At 37.7% G+C, this 18,618-nt stretch overlaps 8 protein-coding genes across 8 annotated transcripts; 4 read left to right on the top strand and 4 right to left on the bottom strand.

Moving 5' to 3' along the window:
- Positions 1 to 75: 75 nt before the first annotated feature.
- Positions 76 to 1,881, top strand: L201_004867 (uncharacterized protein; the record flags this gene model as incomplete). Its single annotated transcript, XM_066220604.1, has 10 exons — positions 76 to 146; positions 209 to 220; positions 292 to 305; positions 412 to 645; positions 779 to 852; positions 937 to 1,093; positions 1,174 to 1,368; positions 1,435 to 1,520; positions 1,586 to 1,639; positions 1,750 to 1,881. 10 exons carry the CDS (start codon positions 76 to 78, stop codon positions 1,879 to 1,881), a joined length of 1,029 nt encoding a protein of 342 aa, XP_066076701.1.
- Positions 1,882 to 2,230: 349 nt separating this feature from the next.
- L201_004868 (uncharacterized protein) lies at positions 2,231 to 4,722 on the bottom strand (the record flags this gene model as incomplete). Its single annotated transcript, XM_066220605.1, has 11 exons — positions 2,231 to 2,258; positions 2,327 to 2,597; positions 2,702 to 2,866; positions 2,981 to 3,047; positions 3,157 to 3,435; positions 3,543 to 3,623; positions 3,705 to 3,895; positions 3,984 to 4,122; positions 4,193 to 4,419; positions 4,490 to 4,608; positions 4,664 to 4,722. The coding sequence occupies 11 exons, from the start codon at positions 4,720 to 4,722 to the stop codon at positions 2,231 to 2,233; spliced, it is 1,626 nt and encodes a 541-aa protein (XP_066076702.1).
- Positions 4,723 to 5,311: 589 nt separating this feature from the next.
- On the top strand, positions 5,312 to 6,655 carry L201_004869 (small COPII coat GTPase; the record flags this gene model as incomplete). Its single annotated transcript, XM_066220606.1, has 8 exons — positions 5,312 to 5,323; positions 5,540 to 5,570; positions 5,629 to 5,643; positions 5,721 to 5,764; positions 5,825 to 5,885; positions 5,999 to 6,175; positions 6,312 to 6,433; positions 6,515 to 6,655. 8 exons carry the CDS (start codon positions 5,312 to 5,314, stop codon positions 6,653 to 6,655), a joined length of 603 nt encoding a protein of 200 aa, XP_066076703.1.
- A 214-nt stretch (positions 6,656 to 6,869) lies between these two features.
- Positions 6,870 to 7,646, bottom strand: L201_004870 (uncharacterized protein; the record flags this gene model as incomplete). The annotated part of the gene is made up of 1 exon (XM_066220607.1): positions 6,870 to 7,646. The coding sequence occupies one exon, from the start codon at positions 7,644 to 7,646 to the stop codon at positions 6,870 to 6,872; it is 777 nt and encodes a 258-aa protein (XP_066076704.1).
- Positions 7,647 to 7,797: 151 nt separating this feature from the next.
- Positions 7,798 to 8,154, bottom strand: L201_004871 (uncharacterized protein; the record flags this gene model as incomplete). The annotated part of the gene is made up of 1 exon (XM_066220608.1): positions 7,798 to 8,154. The coding sequence occupies one exon, from the start codon at positions 8,152 to 8,154 to the stop codon at positions 7,798 to 7,800; it is 357 nt and encodes a 118-aa protein (XP_066076705.1).
- Positions 8,155 to 8,720: 566 nt separating this feature from the next.
- On the top strand, positions 8,721 to 11,824 carry L201_004872 (uncharacterized protein; the record flags this gene model as incomplete). Its single annotated transcript, XM_066220609.1, has 5 exons — positions 8,721 to 9,989; positions 10,084 to 10,519; positions 10,601 to 10,684; positions 10,754 to 11,407; positions 11,484 to 11,824. The coding sequence occupies 5 exons, from the start codon at positions 8,721 to 8,723 to the stop codon at positions 11,822 to 11,824; spliced, it is 2,784 nt and encodes a 927-aa protein (XP_066076706.1).
- A 1,489-nt stretch (positions 11,825 to 13,313) lies between these two features.
- Positions 13,314 to 16,433, top strand: L201_004873 (uncharacterized protein; the record flags this gene model as incomplete). The annotated part of the gene is made up of 4 exons (XM_066220610.1): positions 13,314 to 13,866; positions 13,946 to 15,463; positions 15,554 to 16,139; positions 16,229 to 16,433. The coding sequence occupies 4 exons, from the start codon at positions 13,314 to 13,316 to the stop codon at positions 16,431 to 16,433; spliced, it is 2,862 nt and encodes a 953-aa protein (XP_066076707.1).
- Positions 16,434 to 16,636: 203 nt separating this feature from the next.
- L201_004874 (uncharacterized protein) lies at positions 16,637 to 17,899 on the bottom strand (the record flags this gene model as incomplete). The annotated part of the gene is made up of 1 exon (XM_066220611.1): positions 16,637 to 17,899. One exon carries the CDS (start codon positions 17,897 to 17,899, stop codon positions 16,637 to 16,639), a length of 1,263 nt encoding a protein of 420 aa, XP_066076708.1.
- Between the last annotated feature and the right edge of the window lie 719 nt (positions 17,900 to 18,618).

Genomic DNA, 18,618 nt, shown 5'->3' on the forward strand with positions numbered 1-18,618 from the left:
CATCCCCATAAACAGTAATCTAAATTCTCCTCACTGATACCTATCCTAATTCTCCGTCAATAAATCTCTAAGAAAATGTCTCCTGCTGCTCAAGAAACTGCTACCCAAGGTTTACCTCCTGTTGGAGAGATGACTTCAAGGGATTAGTGAGTGTTTTTGCGTATGATAATCCAAGGGTCGTGTTGCTCATGTTGATCATTCCTTATAGCTATGCTGATAGGTAAGATAATGATTAGTTGGAGTTTCGATGATATAGCTAATTTGGAGACGATGTAACGAATAAATTATCAGTTACGCCCACTTCGGTAAGTATAACTGAAAACGATCCCTTCCAAAGCAGTGAAGAGGGCGAGCTTTGTCGTCAATATAGAGACAGCGTAACTGATGTATAGTCTCTGCACTCAATAACAGGTATTCACGAAGAAATGCTTAAAGATTCAGTTAGAACATTATCTTATAGAAATGCTATAATGCAAAATCCTCATTTGTTTAAAGGTAAAACTGTACTTGATGTTGGTTGTGGTACAGGTATTTTATCAATGTTCGCTTCAAAAGCAGGAGCAAAATTAGTTATTGGTATTGATATGTCAAATATTCTCGATCAAGCTGAAAAAATTGTTAGAGCAAATGGTTTCACCCAGGATCGTAAGTTAATTTGCTATTTTCATATAATCAAAATGAAGGAAATGATTGTATCATTTTCATCTTCACCCATTCTGTCCATGTCTAATATTATGCTTTTCTGAGAAAATACTGATCACCTAATGGAATATCGCAGAAATCGTTCTCTTAAAAGGAAAATTAGAAGATGTTGAATTACCTGTCAAACAAGTTGACATCATTATTTCAGAGGTGAGTTATTTATTTCTGTATCAGCTCAATGAATTTTGTTGTCGGACAGTGAAGAGCTGATCTGCTATTTTGTGCCTTCAACAGTGGATGGGTTACTTCCTCCTTTACGAGTCAATGCTTGATACCGTTCTCCTTGCCAGAGACAAATACTTAACCCCAGACGGTTTACTTTTCCCTGATAAAGCTACTATCTTCTTAGCTGCTATTGAAGATCAAGATTATAAAGAGGAGAAAATCAATTGTGAGTTGGCAATCCAACACGCTGCATGTCATGGTGACATTTTTGAAATCTTGATAATATGTGCTGATATTCTTGTTTAGTCTGGGATGATGTATACGGTTTCGATTACTCATGTATCAAAGAAATTGCCCTCAAAGAACCTTTAGTCGATTGTGTTGAACTCAAATCAGTAGTATCTCACCCATGCGCCATCAGACATATCGACATCAAAACAGTCACAAAAGAAGATTTAGCTTTCAAAGTACCTTTCCAACTTAAAGCTACACGAAATGATTGTGAGTAATGGCGCCTAACATCTACTTACCCTCTGTAAAGCGAAAGCTCATAACGCACCCAAACAGATGTTCATGCTTTCCTTGGGTGGTTCGATATCTCTTTCTCATGTTGTCATAAACCAATAAACTTCTCTACCGGTCCTCAAGCTAAAGTAAGTTCTATCATTGCGGGCTTTCGACTTGTCAATCAATACTAATATGAGTATTGAATTGGTAGTACACTCACTGGAAACAAACTGTATTCTATACACCTGACACATTAACAGTATCCGTGAGTTATATTCGCTTTTTCATGTGGTGATGTGGTATCAGCTGTTCGCCACATGCTCGTTCGTACCTAAGCGACCATTTAGCTGACTCGTATTATATCTATGTCAATAGGAAGGTGACGTTATCCAAGGAGAATTATCATGTGCACCAAATTCAAGAAACAACAGAGATTTAGATATTGAAGTTGAGTATGAGGTTGTAGGTGCTGAAGCTACAAAAGGTAAAATGGTTTACAAAATGTAAGTTCTCGCTTCTTCTCCTTCTGCCTAAGGCATACACATCCATTAGATAAAAGAGAATAAGCTGATGTCTGACTTTATAAAGGTCATAATCTCTTTAAATACACTGTTAACAACACCTCTTCTCGTCATCATCATCTACTATGAAATCCTGTCAACTCAAATATCATTTCCACTCGAACAGGTACTAAGCCTGACCCTACCTTACCCGCTTAAACCTGCATAACTCATTATAGAGAGGCTCAGTGAATGATATGTTTACTCAGACTTATAGTAACAAACATTAAATATACCCTTCAACAGATGCATTATATATGATTTTCCATCTTTTTTAACAACTAAAGATTTCACCGCTATAATAGTTCACCTTCCCATACCCCCCTAATAGCATGATATAAATCAGCTTTGACTGCCTATCAGATACACATGAACAACATGACTTCTCTCACCTTAATCCGTTAAACCCTATTATCCTACTATTTTCAATCTTAACTCGATTTAAGGTTTCTAAAGTGATATCAGCTTCTTCTATTATACCTTGTTGTAAGAGATATCTTCTCATTACTCCGTTCAAAAATGGTTTTTTATCATTTGATAATTTTGGTGTTAACCATTTTTCTTGTTTTGGAAGTAAGATGGCTATATTTGATGTTGTGGTTTCCAGTATATATTGATTCGTATGAAGCATCACTTCAGGATGTATTTCTGGGGATACTAAATCTATACCAGAATATATAGTAATTCAGCAACGACGAGGTGTCTGTTTGTTATATTCCGTTGGTAAAGAATGAAGGTAAATAGGAACACAGAAAATGACTTACTACCTCCTCTAGTAAATGCTTCGTCGTACATGGTTCTATTAGTAGTTTTATATAATCTCAAATCTATCTCATCAGAAGTTTCTTGTTCTACTTGAGTTATTTCTGGATCCAGAATTATTGGTCTTTGAGTTTCTGATCGAGATGTTGTGGGTAACAGTTTGAATAGACCTAAATCCGAGGGAGACAAATTTGAGGATTTCAGATTAATCAATATATTTATCTTTCGTATTGTGTGTATGTATGTATCAAACCAAAAAAAAGAAGTAAAAAAATATCACGCACCTGCATCTTTAGGTGCTGGAATTAAATTAATTTCGATTCTTCCACCTGGATGTATAACTATTCTGACCTATGTCATAGATGTATTCCGATAAACACATCAGCGTTGATAGGATTTTTGAAAAATTGCTGGTATTCCCAGTAATGTAACGATTGTACCAATTAATCGTCACACTTACTCTAAAATCTCCAGGCGATTTCTTCTCCATAATTTCTATATCTCTCTTTAACTCTTCCCAAATTGTTTCTTCACCTGGCCAATTCCCCCATTTATCTTTACCATCTCTTCTTGAAAGATATTCAAATGCTTCTTTCAGTCTTTCGAAATGTAATTTTAATAAAGGTAATGATTCTTTAGTTATAGGTGTCGTAGGTTTAGTAGTACAAGGTGAAGTATATCGTATAGTAGTAAATATAGCTTCAGGTAATCGGATATTCGATATAGAGTTTGATTCAGACTAAGCAGAAATGAGATTGAAATGAATAATTGTCAATGCATATGCTATGTATATATATATATGGGTGTATGATCTATAATGTTAAGAAAGAAAAATCAAAATCATACGGATTCAGCGTTTAATTTAGATTCATCACCTCCTGCACGTTTCTCTTTCAAACTCCAATCTAATCCATAACCAGTTTCTTCCTATAATTTGATAGTCAAATGACAAATTGAATCAGTCAATTATTTTCGGCGGCTGTATTGTTGATCTTTGCATTTACTTACAGCAAGTTCCCATTCATCCAAAGCTTTTAAAGCTGCTTTACCCCATTCTTCAGCTTTCGATTCATCTGAATTTGCTTTTTCACCACCTTCCAAATCAACAAGTTTCAATAAGGATAAATTATTAGGTGCAATGAATCCTGCTTCTACAGATGAAAGAAATTGTGCATAAAGATGGGTATAGAAATTACCAACTATATCAGTGGAATATGTCAGTTTAAAAGATCCATGACACAAACTGAGATAGGACGATGCAAAGAGATGATAGGTTTTTGAACTTACTATTCAGGATAAGAATGGGTAATCTATGAATACCTAATTGATTCCACGTAATCATTTCTAAAGCTTCTTCAAAAGTACCATATCCACCTGGTAAAACTATAAATCCACCTTGAGAAATTTTAGCCATCTTGAGTTTCCTCTATCACATGCATAAAATAACACTCTATTAGCTTTTGTATTATCGGAGAGAGGCGGATAGAATAGCTCACCTCATGCATACTTCCCACTACATCCGTAGTGAATTTTTCGTCATAGCCATCTGCTAACATATCTTCCCCTTGACCTTCTTTACTTTGATTTCTTGAGCTCGATGTTGAACTTTCTCCAGCAGGTGTACTAGGTGCAGGCGTATGTTCAGATGCTCTTTCAGTTAATGCTGAAGGTACAATACCGTGGACGTAACCTCCTGCTTTCAAACATGCTTGAGATACGACACCTACGAGACGGTAAATCAGCTTGTGATATTTCTTTGCTCTGTTTGGCGAGAATGGTCGAGCTGAACTAACCCATTATACCTCTTCTTCCTCCGCCATAAACCAAAGGTATATCGGCCTCTGCCAAAGCTCGTCCTACAGCTGCGGAAGCATTGGTGTAGAGGGGTAATGATCCAGGAGATGACCCGCAGCTATTGAACGGTCAGCTGTTTGCAAAGGTGATCTTGCCAACAACTGGACACTCACAATACACAGACGGGTTTCTTGAGCTCAGCTTGAGCAGGGAAAGGTGAAGGAACTGACATAATCTTGTGAAGTTGTCGGATTGTACCTGTTGATTGGCAACAAGAAAATACAGATAAGAAGTGAGAAAACGATGAGCGGTATATGTGCTTTTGAGTTTACGAGTCCTATATATCTTTATGGTCTATAAATTCCCTTTGTCTAACATAGATGCTAATGTTCAAGAATAGATCGGTATATCAACGATGAACATGACTCAAACGATTCAAGCTTGATTTTGCGTTTATTATCGTGGACCGGAATCATCGGAATATACTGGTGCCCCACAATACCAACGATCGCCACTAACGGCATTTAGCGGTGTATCCCTCTTTGAGTACGACTGGGAAGGTGGATAAGGCCGCTTCTCTAGGTGGTCGGTGATGACGATAAGATGTCCTTTGCAACACGCAATAAAGAACGAGAATAAGAACAAGGAATTCAGTCTTTGTTATTATTGAAATTGATAAGAACATTTCGATCATTCGCATCATATTGCCTGTACCTAAGTGAACAGACATCCCAAGTAGGATCGACATTGTGACTTGAAGTTACTCGAGGATATCAACTTAGATCTCACCGTATAATCAAAAAAATAAATAGGAATACAAAATGTTCATCTTAGTAAGTTATTCTATAACGAAGCCGAACAGATTCTCTATGATCAGTAAATAGATAGCTTGGAAGTGAGGTTATAGAAAGGGGCATGTACAGCTTGCAATTGCTCGAATTCACGCCTGATAATGATGGAACGAATATCGATATTTCAGATGGGATATATCCCTAGGAGTAATGGGGAAATTGGTGTGGAATTCATGCTGACTTGTTGTTGTTTGACAGAACTGGTTTTGGGATGTTCTCTCGCAATTAGGTAAGCTTGCAGCACATCTTCGCCATTTTGCATCAAGCTGACTCATGATCAACTATAGGTCTCATGAACAAGAGTACGTTGGCTAGCTATATATTCCAAATGCGACTAATATAAGGCGAATTGGCATGAACTAACATCGTGTTCAAATAGGTGCCAAGCTCTTATTCCTTGGTCTCGATAATGCAGGAAAAACGGTAAGCTATAGCAGAGGACTGTGCTTTCGAGATCTGGCTCATGTTTTCGTATTATGATAGACATTATTACACATGCTTAAAAACGATAGACTTGCCACCCTTCAACCTACTCTTCACCCTAGTGAGTTTCTCAGATGTCTGCTGTCTTTATGGTGCCATGTCATAACCCAAGAATATACCGAATGATTGGGTAACTGTGGGGAAGCTAAATGTATGAGTATTTGTACTGCATAGCTTCCGAAGAACTCGCTATTGGAAATGTAAAATTCACAACATATGATTTAGGTGGACATATGCAAGCAAGAAGATTATGGAGAGATTATTTCCCTGAAGTAGATGGAATTGTATTCTTAGTGGATAGTGCTGATACCGAAAGATTCGCCGAAAGTAAAGCTGAATTGGATTCTCTATGTGAGTATTTTCTCATGTCTTAAAATGGTCTCTAACCAAACGCGCAAGGAATCTGGGATTATGGGAAGATCAATGTTCGCCGCATTATTCTGTTCGGTGGAGCAAGCAAGCTGACATTCATCAATATTCCTAACAGTGTCAATCGAATCACTTGCTTCAGTACCTTTCCTTATTCTCGGAAACAAAATTGACGCGTACGGAGCTGTATCTGAAGAGGAATTGAGAATGCAACTTGGTTTATACCAAACTACCGGAAAAGTGAGTTTTATATTCAGCTACGGTATTCTCAGTCACCCGATTCGGATTAGTTAGCTGATCAAGCACACGCTTGACCAATAGGGTAAAGTACCTCTCAGAGACATCCGACCCATCGAAGTATTCATGTGTTCCGTTGTCATGCGACAAGGTTACGGTGAAGGTTTCAGATGGTTGAGTCAATACGTGAGTTGTCGTAAATCCACAACGGGAGGGCAGTTCTGACATTGGGTATTTGTAGATCTAAACTTAGGTTTGCTTGCTAGGAGGAGTCGATGACCAGGTGTTGCTGGGAATAGACAATTGTCTGGAGATGAAAATACACTATGGATGGGCACTGATGTATAGCAAGTGGTAGCGCATATCTTACTATTTCGTCCTTTTTATGATTTTCAATGATGCAACTAATACATGTTCTCGCAAATACAGTAAGGATCTATCAAGGCAGGAATACTAATTTACTAATATCAACATTTGTCACCTGTTCTTTCACCACAACTTCGACTTCGTTATTCTCGCCCACTTCAGCCGAAATGAATGTCCAAGAAAGGTCATCTCGTAGTGAATTTAGCAAACGCGGATCATCCACTGGCTGCAACATAGCCAAAATTTGTCGAGATCTTCTTCCAATTGTCACTTCCTCTTTTTCATCTTCGCATTGTGAAGATCTGAATTCGACCGTAACATTTTGACCTCTTGTATAAGGTAAATGAGATAGATGTACATTACGTATAGTTACATTTGAAGATTTCCGATAAATAGGTATTAATGGGATTAATGATAACGAGGTGTTAAACCATTTGAATTTATTCCATTCTTCTTCTAATTTGTTCTTTCTTGATAATTCTGATATACCACATCTCCTTAATACTTGTTCGTTTCCCCATCTTTGAGCAATGAAGTCTTCTTTTTGTCTATCGTTATACGTTGGATAATCATTCATGATTTCAGTTAATTTAGGTATAGATAATAATAGGAAATTGACAAATGGATGTTTCTCGTCTTTCTTAAGCTTTTGTCTATTTGATGTGATAGTATCCCATTTCAGATTTAACCAATTTGATAATTCGTACATGAATTTAGAAGTTAGGTGCAATTTTCTACATCTTAAAAAAGGTCTCATGAATTTTCCTTCTAATTGATTTGGGTAAAATGTCATTAATTCTCTTGAAACTTTATCACAAGGTAATGAATCTATAATCAGACTTTCTGTCATGGATAGATTGAGTAATTTGCGATGGTTCATTATCGCATCTGGACACATGCTACCTGAATAGACAGAAAATAAACAGTTGTTTTAGCCTATTCTGCTTTATGCTCCACAATGAGAATACAGTAAATATCACTGATAACGAATCCGACATACCTTATGAAATCCATTTCTTGGTCTCATCTGATTCTAACTCTGTAACATCTTCGGGAATAAGCGCTACATCAGGCCATAATGACCAGCTTCTTCTGATCTTTTCGCCAATTCTCAGCTTATCGCGTTCTATCTCATTTTGCGCTTCTTCATTTCCCTCACTTGCATGTGGTAGTATACCCCAAAATATCCCTGAAGCATTTGTTTTAGTGATGGTCAATTCCTTGTATACATGAGGATACAAAAGCTCATACATGGCTCTTGTAGTTCTCATTACTGAAGATAGAGTAGCTAATTGGTCATCCTCACGCAATGTTGAAGCTACCTCGACATAGATTTCTGGTAGGATAACCGCAGGCATTTTGGACTATCAAATTCAAGGATAGGTATTCAGGAGAGATAGTATTATCAAAGACATGATATATCGCCCTAAGATAAATGCAGATATATATGTGTTTATAGAGTGTGACGAAATACTGCAGGATATCACCTGCCATAGTAGTAGGCCCATTTCTTTTCATAAAGAAGGAATATCAAGCTTGAAAGGATGACTGCTAACAGTTTCAGTCAAATGAAAAACCTTGATTGTGCAAGTGGTCTCTGCTTTATATGACTTTGACTTACAAATGAGAATTGAAATTGAAAGAAAATGTTATTTAATGGGAAAAAATGATTTCTGCCACTACACGGTAAAGTTGCCACTCGTGAGATTATTTGAGCTAAAACGGTTGTCAAAACGAAATTAGGTCATTTCATAAACTCCTTTCATCACTTCTGACTTTTGAAAATCATTTCGCTATATCATACATAACACATACGTACATACAGTATCATCAAGCTGAGATTGATCTATTCAAATCATAGAGCATATACGAACCTTGATACATAGACAAAAACGGGTTGAGTAAGTTACATTACAGTAAAGAAATGGAAGTTGATGGTGATAGAATAACGGATGACGAGAGAATGGATGAAGATGAAGGATTAGCAAATCTAGCTCAAGGTGAATATTATCCAGTTGGTGAAGGCGAAATGATAGAACAAGAAGAAGAAGAAGAAGACGGGGATGATGAAGAAATGATGGAAGGTGATGAAATTCAAGATGATGAAGAATATGAAGTTGCAATGGAAGAAGAAAATGTTGAACCTATCATACCAATACAAGCTCAACCTGATCCAGTCAATCTTACATCTTCTAATAATATACCTTTTAGTACTTCCATTCCCAATTCCACTTCGACATCTAATGATAGTAATGATGGTACACCCAAACCAATGATTTCACCATTTCCAGAAACATCTTCAGTATCGTCAAGAACAATCTTACCGAAACCTTTAGAAAGTCCACCTGCACCTGAAACTGAAATGACACCAGTCGAAGAACTTGATCAACAACCTTTCATAAATGATATCAATGGAAATGCAAAAAAGGAAGAACAGAAAGATGGTGAAATTACCCATAGCTCTAATAATAGTAATCCCTCCATCCCAAGTTCAGCTGCAACCTCATCGACATCGATAAATGAGGAATATGCTAGAGACAAGATACCCTCACCTCAACCTGAACAAGTGGCGACTACAGAAGAAGCATTGAATGTGATTCAAAATAATCCTCAACAACAACAACAGCAACAGGATAATACTACCACACCATCAGCTGAAAAAATGTCTGAACGACCTAAACCTATACCTACTGTACCCGAACCTCAATCATCCACTTTACAAGTAGGTGAATCATCTAAATCGATAGAACGATCACGCGAACCTACACCGAAAGAACATGATAAACAAGAAGGAGAAGGAGAAGGAGAAGGAGAAGGAGAAGGAGAAGGAGAAGGAGAAGGAGAATGTTATGACGAAGATGCAGAAGGTGAAGATGATATTGATGTTGCAGTTGAAGGAGAAGAACATGAAATAGTTGACGAAGGAGAAGAAGAAGAATATATTATTGATGCAAATTCTTTACCACCTATAATAATACATTTACCAAATGATCAAGCTAGATATTTATTTGAAACCTATGAAAATGATCCAGACACTTTACCTGTATGGTTAAAAGATCGACAAAGTGAATTAGCTGAAGCTAGTTTATCGGATGTTTGGAATGCTATCAGATTGGAATGTAGTAAAGAAGGTTTAGCTAAGAATGGTGCTTTGGTGATTTGCGAGAAACAAATGGATCTGAAAATGAATGAGGTGAGTTTCCATCTCAGCTCCCCATATCATCGACAAAATCTGCTTTACATCTGTTTAAGGAATATAAGCTGATGACCATTGACCACTTAAATAGGATGACTTGAACTTGCAATCTATAACATTCCTTGAACTTATCTTGTTACATCGCGGTTGTGGATTACCTGAACCAGTTCAATTGTATCTATTATGGGAAGAATCCAGATTTATTACCAGATTCAATGCTATTCAAGCTGAGTTGGATGCAATTGAGAGGAGAAGTCAAAGTGTCGAATTTGAAGGCAAAGAGGTAGAAACACAGGAAGAAATGCCGAAAGTAGAGCAGCAAAGTGCTGTTCAACCTATAGCACAGGATAAAGATGAAGGAGCAGGCGAATATGAAGAAGAGTATGATGAAGATGAATATGTGGAAGAAGAGGAAATAAGGTCAAAACAGGGTGCATATAGTGATGACGAAAATGAAGGTGAGGAGCAAAATAATAAAGATAACGTGGAACAAGAGGAAGGAGGCACAAGACGAGATCAACTTGATGGTGAGTTTGCACAGGGTATGATATGATAACTTTCTGTATTTCTGCTACGCATTAGTCGCCTGACGTATATATCCTTTGTAGTTTACGATGACGCAGAGGAGGACCAATATGACGAAGAAGAAAGGGAAGACGAAGTTGAAGAAAGAGATCAATGGAAAGATGGTAGTGAGTCATAAATCATTCTTGACTTGTTCAATATATAAGGATAGAACTGATCATTGTCTTTTTATTCAGCTGACACAGTTGATGAGTCTTCATTAACCCAAAGCAAAGATACAGAAAACCAAGACGAAATGAACGGTACCACTGTGCCATTACCAGTTCCCAAAGACGAAGTAGCAAAAGTGCGAGAACAACGTGCTTTACAGTCAAATCGTCTGTTGGAATTAAAACATGAAGGATTAGGAGAGAAACGCACTATAGAATCTGATTCTTCAATTGATGCTTCAGCTTTACCTACGCCTTATGCAAGTACAGCCCCTGGTCGATCGGAAGCTACTGATTCAGAAATCGTTGGAGGGGAATCTATTGAAGATGTTCCATTAGATGAAATTGCTTTGAAAGGCGAAGCAGAAAGTGCTGTTCCATTATCATCTCCCGCTGTCACCAGAATAGACTCCACTTTACCGAGTGAATCATCTATACCAGCTACATCAACGATTCTATCCACTTTGGACGCGTCCGAACAGGATAAAGCGAGGGCTTTGGCAAGAGATGTAGTAGAGCCGAAAGTTACAGCTATTCCAGAAGAAGATGAACCGTTTCCTGACTTTGTTGAAAGGATTAATGAAAACAAAGAAGTGGAAGAATTGCCTGCGCCTGTTGAGGGTGTTCCAGGCGTAGGTATTCTACCTGAAATTTTTGATGAAGGCTACGACGAAGAAGATGGTGAGTAACACTTACAGCCATCCTTTCCTTTTTACTTTCCGGTGAGCTGACTTAGCTTGATTGATTTTTATTATAGGAGCTTACGCAGATGAGATAGCGCTCAAAGATACTGTAGACGGCACAGATGCTTATAATGGCCCAGACACTGTACCTGTAACACCATTAGAAACACAAGTCTCGGATGGTGTATCAGGTAGCATTAGTTATTTCGCAAACGATAACGAGGATGATGAAGAAGGTACTTTAGAAGCTGATTCGACCTATGGAGAAGAAACTGAATTACCAAGTACAGATGATACAAGTACAATCAATTCATCAAGCGGTCCTTTGTCTGCTAAACGACATCCTGAAGATGATGAGAATTTTGATGCTGAAAGTAAGAGAGCTAAACCGAATATAGTGAGTACCAACGTATAAACTAAGATTGTTTGCAAAACTGACTTGTGGACGCAGTAAAACAACGATATGTCGTATGGGCGGTAAAACATATCATGTTTCCGTCTCATCAACCGTCAAGTATACTTTACCTAATAGCTCTTTCAATGCTTGCTTTTCCCTATTCGACCTAAAATCTACAATATCATTGAAGTTCCGCTCATCCGTCTATAATACCGTGTCAGATCAAATCGCACACATGCAAGCCAAAGAAAAGGCCAAAAGAAAAAGAAAAAACCCAAGAAAAACAACCTAATCTTATCATAGAACGAAAAGCACACCTTCCACATTCATTGACTAAATCATCATCGACTTTTCATACTTTCTAATTCACCATTTTTACGATTTGTGTCAAATGCAACTAACGAATCTTGTGGAAATTTGGATAAACGAGCTGTCCACGCACCCAGGAAGTGCACAAGGACACTACATACGTTCTCAAAAGATCATGTTTGGGCTGATATTCCATTGGCCTAGGTAAGTCCTCAAGTAAGTTTCCCTTATCCTGTCTCTTATATGAACTCTAACTATATCAAGCGAGGATCAGAACCGTTTCTTTACGGTCTGTGCTCTATCTCTAATAACGTTCCGTTCTATACTTATCCATGATTCCGTATATTTTGCTATTTTCATTGTTTATACTTGCAACGAGACGCTGTGGATGGTTCGTTGAGTGGAGAAGATGAGGGAGTAAAAGGTATGCATACAGATTATCTCGAATCGAATGGTGACACAGCTTGACAACAAAAGCAAATTCTGTTTGTCTATGATCACGATGATCAGCCCAAGCTGTACAGAGATGATTCTTGTCCCTAAGTATCTTAGTACTGTAAGAGTAGCAAGAACAGAAGAGATCCATCAACGTCACAAACAGTTTTTGAGGTGTTTGAAGTGGGTTTTAAGCATACTTTTTCATTTGGTAATAAATGTGATAATTCAGGGATGTGCCACTCTGAAACGGACAATAATAATGGTCGCGTCTTTAGCTTTAGTTGTGTGTCATGTTACATGTTACAGCTTTGAGATCACCTATATGTACCATATTGAATAGCAAAATACCCCACAACCCTTTCACTTATCATCCTTTTCATCTTTCCTTTCATTATTCATACACTGATAAACACTCTTTGTACTCGAACACTCATCTTTTCAAGAACAGACGAATCAACCGAAACTTATACTGAAATTTCTCAAGTACCCTTATTCAACTTCACGTCGGAACTCACAGAGAATAGGGTAAATGAATAAAGGTTAGATAGATCTACTATCCTGAGCTAGACGCACGATGGACTAGATGGTCGTAAACAAATAACAAAAAGTTATCAAGATCTTCATATATCTATACTTTCCCAATATCTTGGCCTCCATTTTAGAAATCAACGCAACAAAGTAAAGCACATAAAGCATATGAAGAATCTGTGAGAATATCCCTAAAATAATAAGATCACAATCTCTAATCTGTATATACAACATGTCAATCAGTATAAACACTTCCAATCGAGGTTCACCTCAAACATATCGATCAACTCCTCCTCCTCCTACTGCTTCATCATCTTCTACCATAAGTAAATCAACATTTTATCCTGGATTCTTAAGTTCAAATGTAGATGATAAAGATGAATTTGATTATCCTAATGGATCACCAAGTTCAAGTTCATCTAAGTCCTCTTCACCCATTTCACCTGGTTTACCATATCTAGTTGAATCACCTCAAGCAGCTTCAGCATCATCATCCTCTTCAACAACAAATAATCACCCATTTCACCAGAGAATACCTTCACCTATCAAAGTAAATCATGATGGAATAAGTTCGAATGATGCACTTCCCGTTAAATCCAAATCAATACCGTTGGGTATAGAAGTAGGGAAAGGAGTGAAAAGTCCTGGTGGTCCGAAGAAAAGACCTCTTCCGTTGAATTTGGGAAAAGCAAGAGAAACGATGGGATTAGATGAGGAGATGGTAATTCAAAGGGATGGTATAGAGCTTCAAAGGCCGTTAACTGCTAGTTCTGTCTTCAGCGATAGTAAGTGAATTATCTCGTTAACACTGAAGATAAAAGTAAACTTCTCAAGCTAACATATGATTTCATCTTCTGCTGCTAGGCGCAAGTTCGCTCTCCAATGATTTACAGGATCTTTCGTTTCTTCGCAAAACAGTTCGCCAAAACCTTAAAGCCAGACCACTAGATTCACCTTTACCAGCTTCAGATTCGGAAAGAGAATCAAATGGATTTCCTACGCCAGAACTAGATTACTCTCAACAGCAATCTCTTATTCCATTCGACGGCGAATCAATAACAATCGACGATACGGTGAAATTGCTTCAATCGTCACCTCAACTGCTAGTGATAGATACTAGACCTTTGGGCTCTTTCCTTGAATCTCATCTTCCACGCTCCGCTAATATCTCTATTCCATCTCTGATATTCAAGCGATTAAGAAAATCACCAAATGGTCATGGTTCAAGCTGGGACTCATTAGGTGGCTTTATTTCGACTCAAGCTGGAAGAACTTTATGGGATAATTTAGAGATAGATAGGTATATGGATGTTGTCATTGTGGGATCTTCACAAATGGATGAATTAGCCAAAGTGTTATTTGGAATCATGAAAGGTCTAATCCAAGAGGGGAAGGTACAAGTACTTCGAGGCGGTTGGGGAAGCGCGATTTCGTCTTCTAACATACAAGATTTACTAGTTTTTGGAGAAACAACTACACCCATAGGAGGCCCCTCTTTAGCTACATCACTTCCTCCACCAAAATCGGCCCCGGCTTACGATATACCTCCTATGCAACCACTTCCAATACCATCTACTTCATCTCCATCAAAAGGTATAAATCATAAAACTTCGTTGCCTTCGCTCCGACCAGAAAATAGCATGAACAGACGTAATCTACCATCGTTATCAATCAACGGAGGTAATGGAGGTAGTATGAATGGACCTTCAACTTCACGTCGTACACCCAAACTGAGTTTAAATCTTGATAAACCCACAAAAAGTGCTACACTCGGCTCTTTCAACTTGGATCATCAACCTCCTCCTACGCCAGGTGGATCTTTTGCTGCATCTAGATCAAATCTGTTATCAGTAAACAATAGGTCGCAATTCGGATCCATCAAATCACCTCGTTCACCTGGATTTACGATCAATATACCTAAAACACCGAGTGCTGGAGGATCATTCCAGACTATATGTCATGCTCAATCCAAATTACCACCTTCACCAAGTAGTTTCGGTGATATACGACATCAAATAGGTCAAAATGAAGATATAGGACCTCAACCGCCTAAGACACCTTTACCTGGTTCATCGTTTAGTAAACAATCAATGGATTATGAAGAAGCGGATGTGTTGACTACTAAGAATGGTTTAGCACCTTTTGTAGTCTCAACGATTCTTCCGTCATTTTTATATTTAGGTCCTGAAATATCATCTAAAGAAGATGTAGAATACCTAAAGAAGATAGGAGTTAAGAGGATATTGAACGTTGCTCTTGAGTGTAATGATGATTCCGGATTAGGTCTAAAGGATGATTTCAAATATCATCGAATACCAATGAGGGATAGTGTAGAAGAATCAGGTGTGGGTAAAGGTATAAGAGAATCTTGTGGATTTTTAGGTCAGTATCGTTCGCGAAACCATGTACTCGACCAATCACTCGCGATATAGGCATCCTTATGATTGAGCTAATTTGATGAATGAACCATAGACGACGCAAGATTACATTCAGCACCTACATATGTACATTGTAAAGCTGGTAAATCAAGATCAGTCACAGTTGTTCTAGCATATTTGATACATGCAAATGCATGGACACTAAAAACATCTTATGCATATGTATCAGAAAGAAGAAAAGGTATCTCACCAAATATTGGATTTGTTGCTGAATTAATGCAATTTGAAGAAAATGAATTAGGTCTAAAACAATCTGGCGGTGTACATGGTGACTCAACAAATCATCATCACGGTAACAATAACAATTCAGATAAATCAAGAAATCGTTATATCGATGATGACGATGATAATGATTTGACTAAAGAAGATGAAAGAAGGAAGCAAAACAATAGAACAAGAGAAAGTTTACCTCCTACCTGGTCACACTCACTCAATATCACCTCTTCAGCGAATAGCTCCCTAACAAAATCAAATGGTTTATCTTCGATATCGTCTAATGACCCTGATAAACCGAATAATAAAAATAATGATAATGATAAAGATGAAGAAGATAGGAAAAGAAGACAAGTTGGTGATGAGAGAGAAGTTAGAAAAAACGGCCAATGGGTACATCATCGAAGGTGAGTTCTAATTATTATATCCACTTTTTTTTGATAGGACCACGATGTCATCGGAGGGACAACTCTGCTAAATTCGTTCATATTCACAGAGCTCCAGTTGATCGTACAACACTTCAACCGGGAAGAAGGGTTTCAAAAGCTGGTTTAGAGTCACTAAGACCATTGAAAACCACTTCCATCTCTCCCCAAAAACCTTCACCTACACCTTCGCCAGGAATAAACGGGGAATCAAAGGATAATAACAGGAAACATTCCAAAACTCCTGCTGGTGACGGACCCTTGAAATGGGTATAAATCGCTGTTTTACGTTAAAGTTAGCGATGAGGATGATGTCTGTGATATAAGATAGGAACATATCACTGCATTCGTCACAACACAACACAACACAGATCGGATTCATATCTAAGGTGATCGTACAAAGCAAGTGTCGATGTTTTTACAGTTGTATATTCATGTAGGAACACGGTTCAATCGCAAATGCATTTGTTGTATAGTATTCAATCGTCAATGATCCACTCAATCCTGCGTAGTTTGTCTTTTCTATGATCACCTGTATATGTGATCTCACAAAATTCCTCATAATCCTCAGGTATACGAATAATAAGTAATTGCAGAACCATCTTCTCTATATCGTCGATCTGAGTCCAATCAATCTGGTTAGCACCAATAAATCTTGGTAGATGGATGTACCACGCTGTACCAGGAAGAAGAGTTCTATCATCATCAGCACTCGCAAAAACAGTATCTGAAAGTGTATAATGTGGTTTTACAAGCTGATATACTATTTCAGCGAATTCCCGTATATTTTTCCAATACAAATATTCTGTGATAGTGAAAATATTATGACCTCCATCATCATCGACGATAGTGTGTTCTGGAGGAGAAGCCATATCATCTTCTCCAGGTTGACCGAGATATCCGGGAATGGCGAAATGACTAGAAAGTGTGTTTTTGGTTGTATCTCTATCACACTTTTCCTCATTACCATCACTCGTAAAGTTGACAATAAAGTGAAAATAGTGTTCAATTCCATTTACCAAAGGTTTCAATCTTTTCATATGGTCACCCATAATATAAATCCTTCTCAAAGTGTTTGACCATTTTTCACATAAAGTTGTAAATAAATGATACCAGTTTCTGCAGAATGAAGGACTATTTTCCAGATTATTAGTTGAAGGCTTGTAGATACTGAGAGATTCCGGCTTAGCCAAAATAAACAAGAATTGCGATAAAATATCCCCCAAATTTTGAAAGTCTGACATCTCCCAAATTCTTGATTGTAGCTCGATGCAAGCTTTTTGAGTGAAGTTGATATGATGACAATTGGGAAAGATGAATGAATCACTATCTAGCTGACATGTAATTGATCTATTTTCTTGTTCTACAGGGTTTCTGAATATCGAGAAGAACTCTTTTAGTAGGAGTGTAGGAGGTAGATTATCAAAAGTTATAGTATTTACGGATTTTCTATACAAATTATTTCTTTCAACTTTATTGCTTTGCATTTGACAAGCGTTTTCAGAGAGAACCTCACTTCTTGGTTGAATGGCGCATTTCACTAATTCAAATAGAGACTTGAATGCTGATAGAGTTTTGAGTTCTAAATCGCGATAAAGGATGTTGGTGGCAATAGGGAAGAATGCAGATGAAGTTCTTTGAAGAGATAGTAAAGTGTATTCATCATGTGAATCAAGAGGCAGGTAATCGATAATTTGTGGAAGTAGATCAAGGGGAATGGTCGAGCTGGAATTTCCAAACATTACAGTATACAAAGTGAAAATCAGTAATGGGCATGTACGATGAATTAGTACGTATATGGTATTGTACTGTATGATAATTCGGGTCAAGCAGATAGCTTTTATTGCATCGAAGCTTACCGCACGGTTCAAATTCCTGTCCATTTATTCATCTCTCCAGCTTGACCATCCGGTTTGCTACTAGCTCTAATCTCAATGAAAGGATTAGAAAAGGTCGAACAATCATGAAAGGAGAGTATAACATATACAGGTAAAACATCGGGAAAAGATAAATGACATCTACTGTATCTGCAGGGTATAACTGCCACTTTCGCAAGTCTAAAGTTTTTGTGGCGGTGTTTCACAAAACGAGGAATGATCATCAATTTTAGTGTAATCCAAAGGTATCTCTTTATGGATATAAATAGCGCATTGACCACAGGTACTGATAGGCACTTTGGTTAAACAGTACTAAAATATCGATGGATAATGCAACTCACACACAATCGATACCCTGAAATAGGGGTTTACGGTAACAAGTCAACCTTACCAATTTTTATTGCCTCGAGGCAGACAGACTACCAGTAAGTTTCTCTACGTTTCATTGTCCAGATACTTTATCCAACCTGAACCATCAGTTTAACTTGATCTATCCTATCACCCCGTTTCATCTGTTTTTATTGTTCAAAGGGACAATCGCGATAAATTGGTTTTGATGTGCCACAGTCTTCAAAGGTGACTGT

The sequence above is a fragment of the Kwoniella dendrophila genome, chromosome 6 (assembly GCF_036810415.1).
Source record: "Kwoniella dendrophila CBS 6074 chromosome 6, complete sequence".
In the NCBI taxonomy this organism is placed as follows: domain Eukaryota; kingdom Fungi; phylum Basidiomycota; class Tremellomycetes; order Tremellales; family Cryptococcaceae; genus Kwoniella; species Kwoniella dendrophila.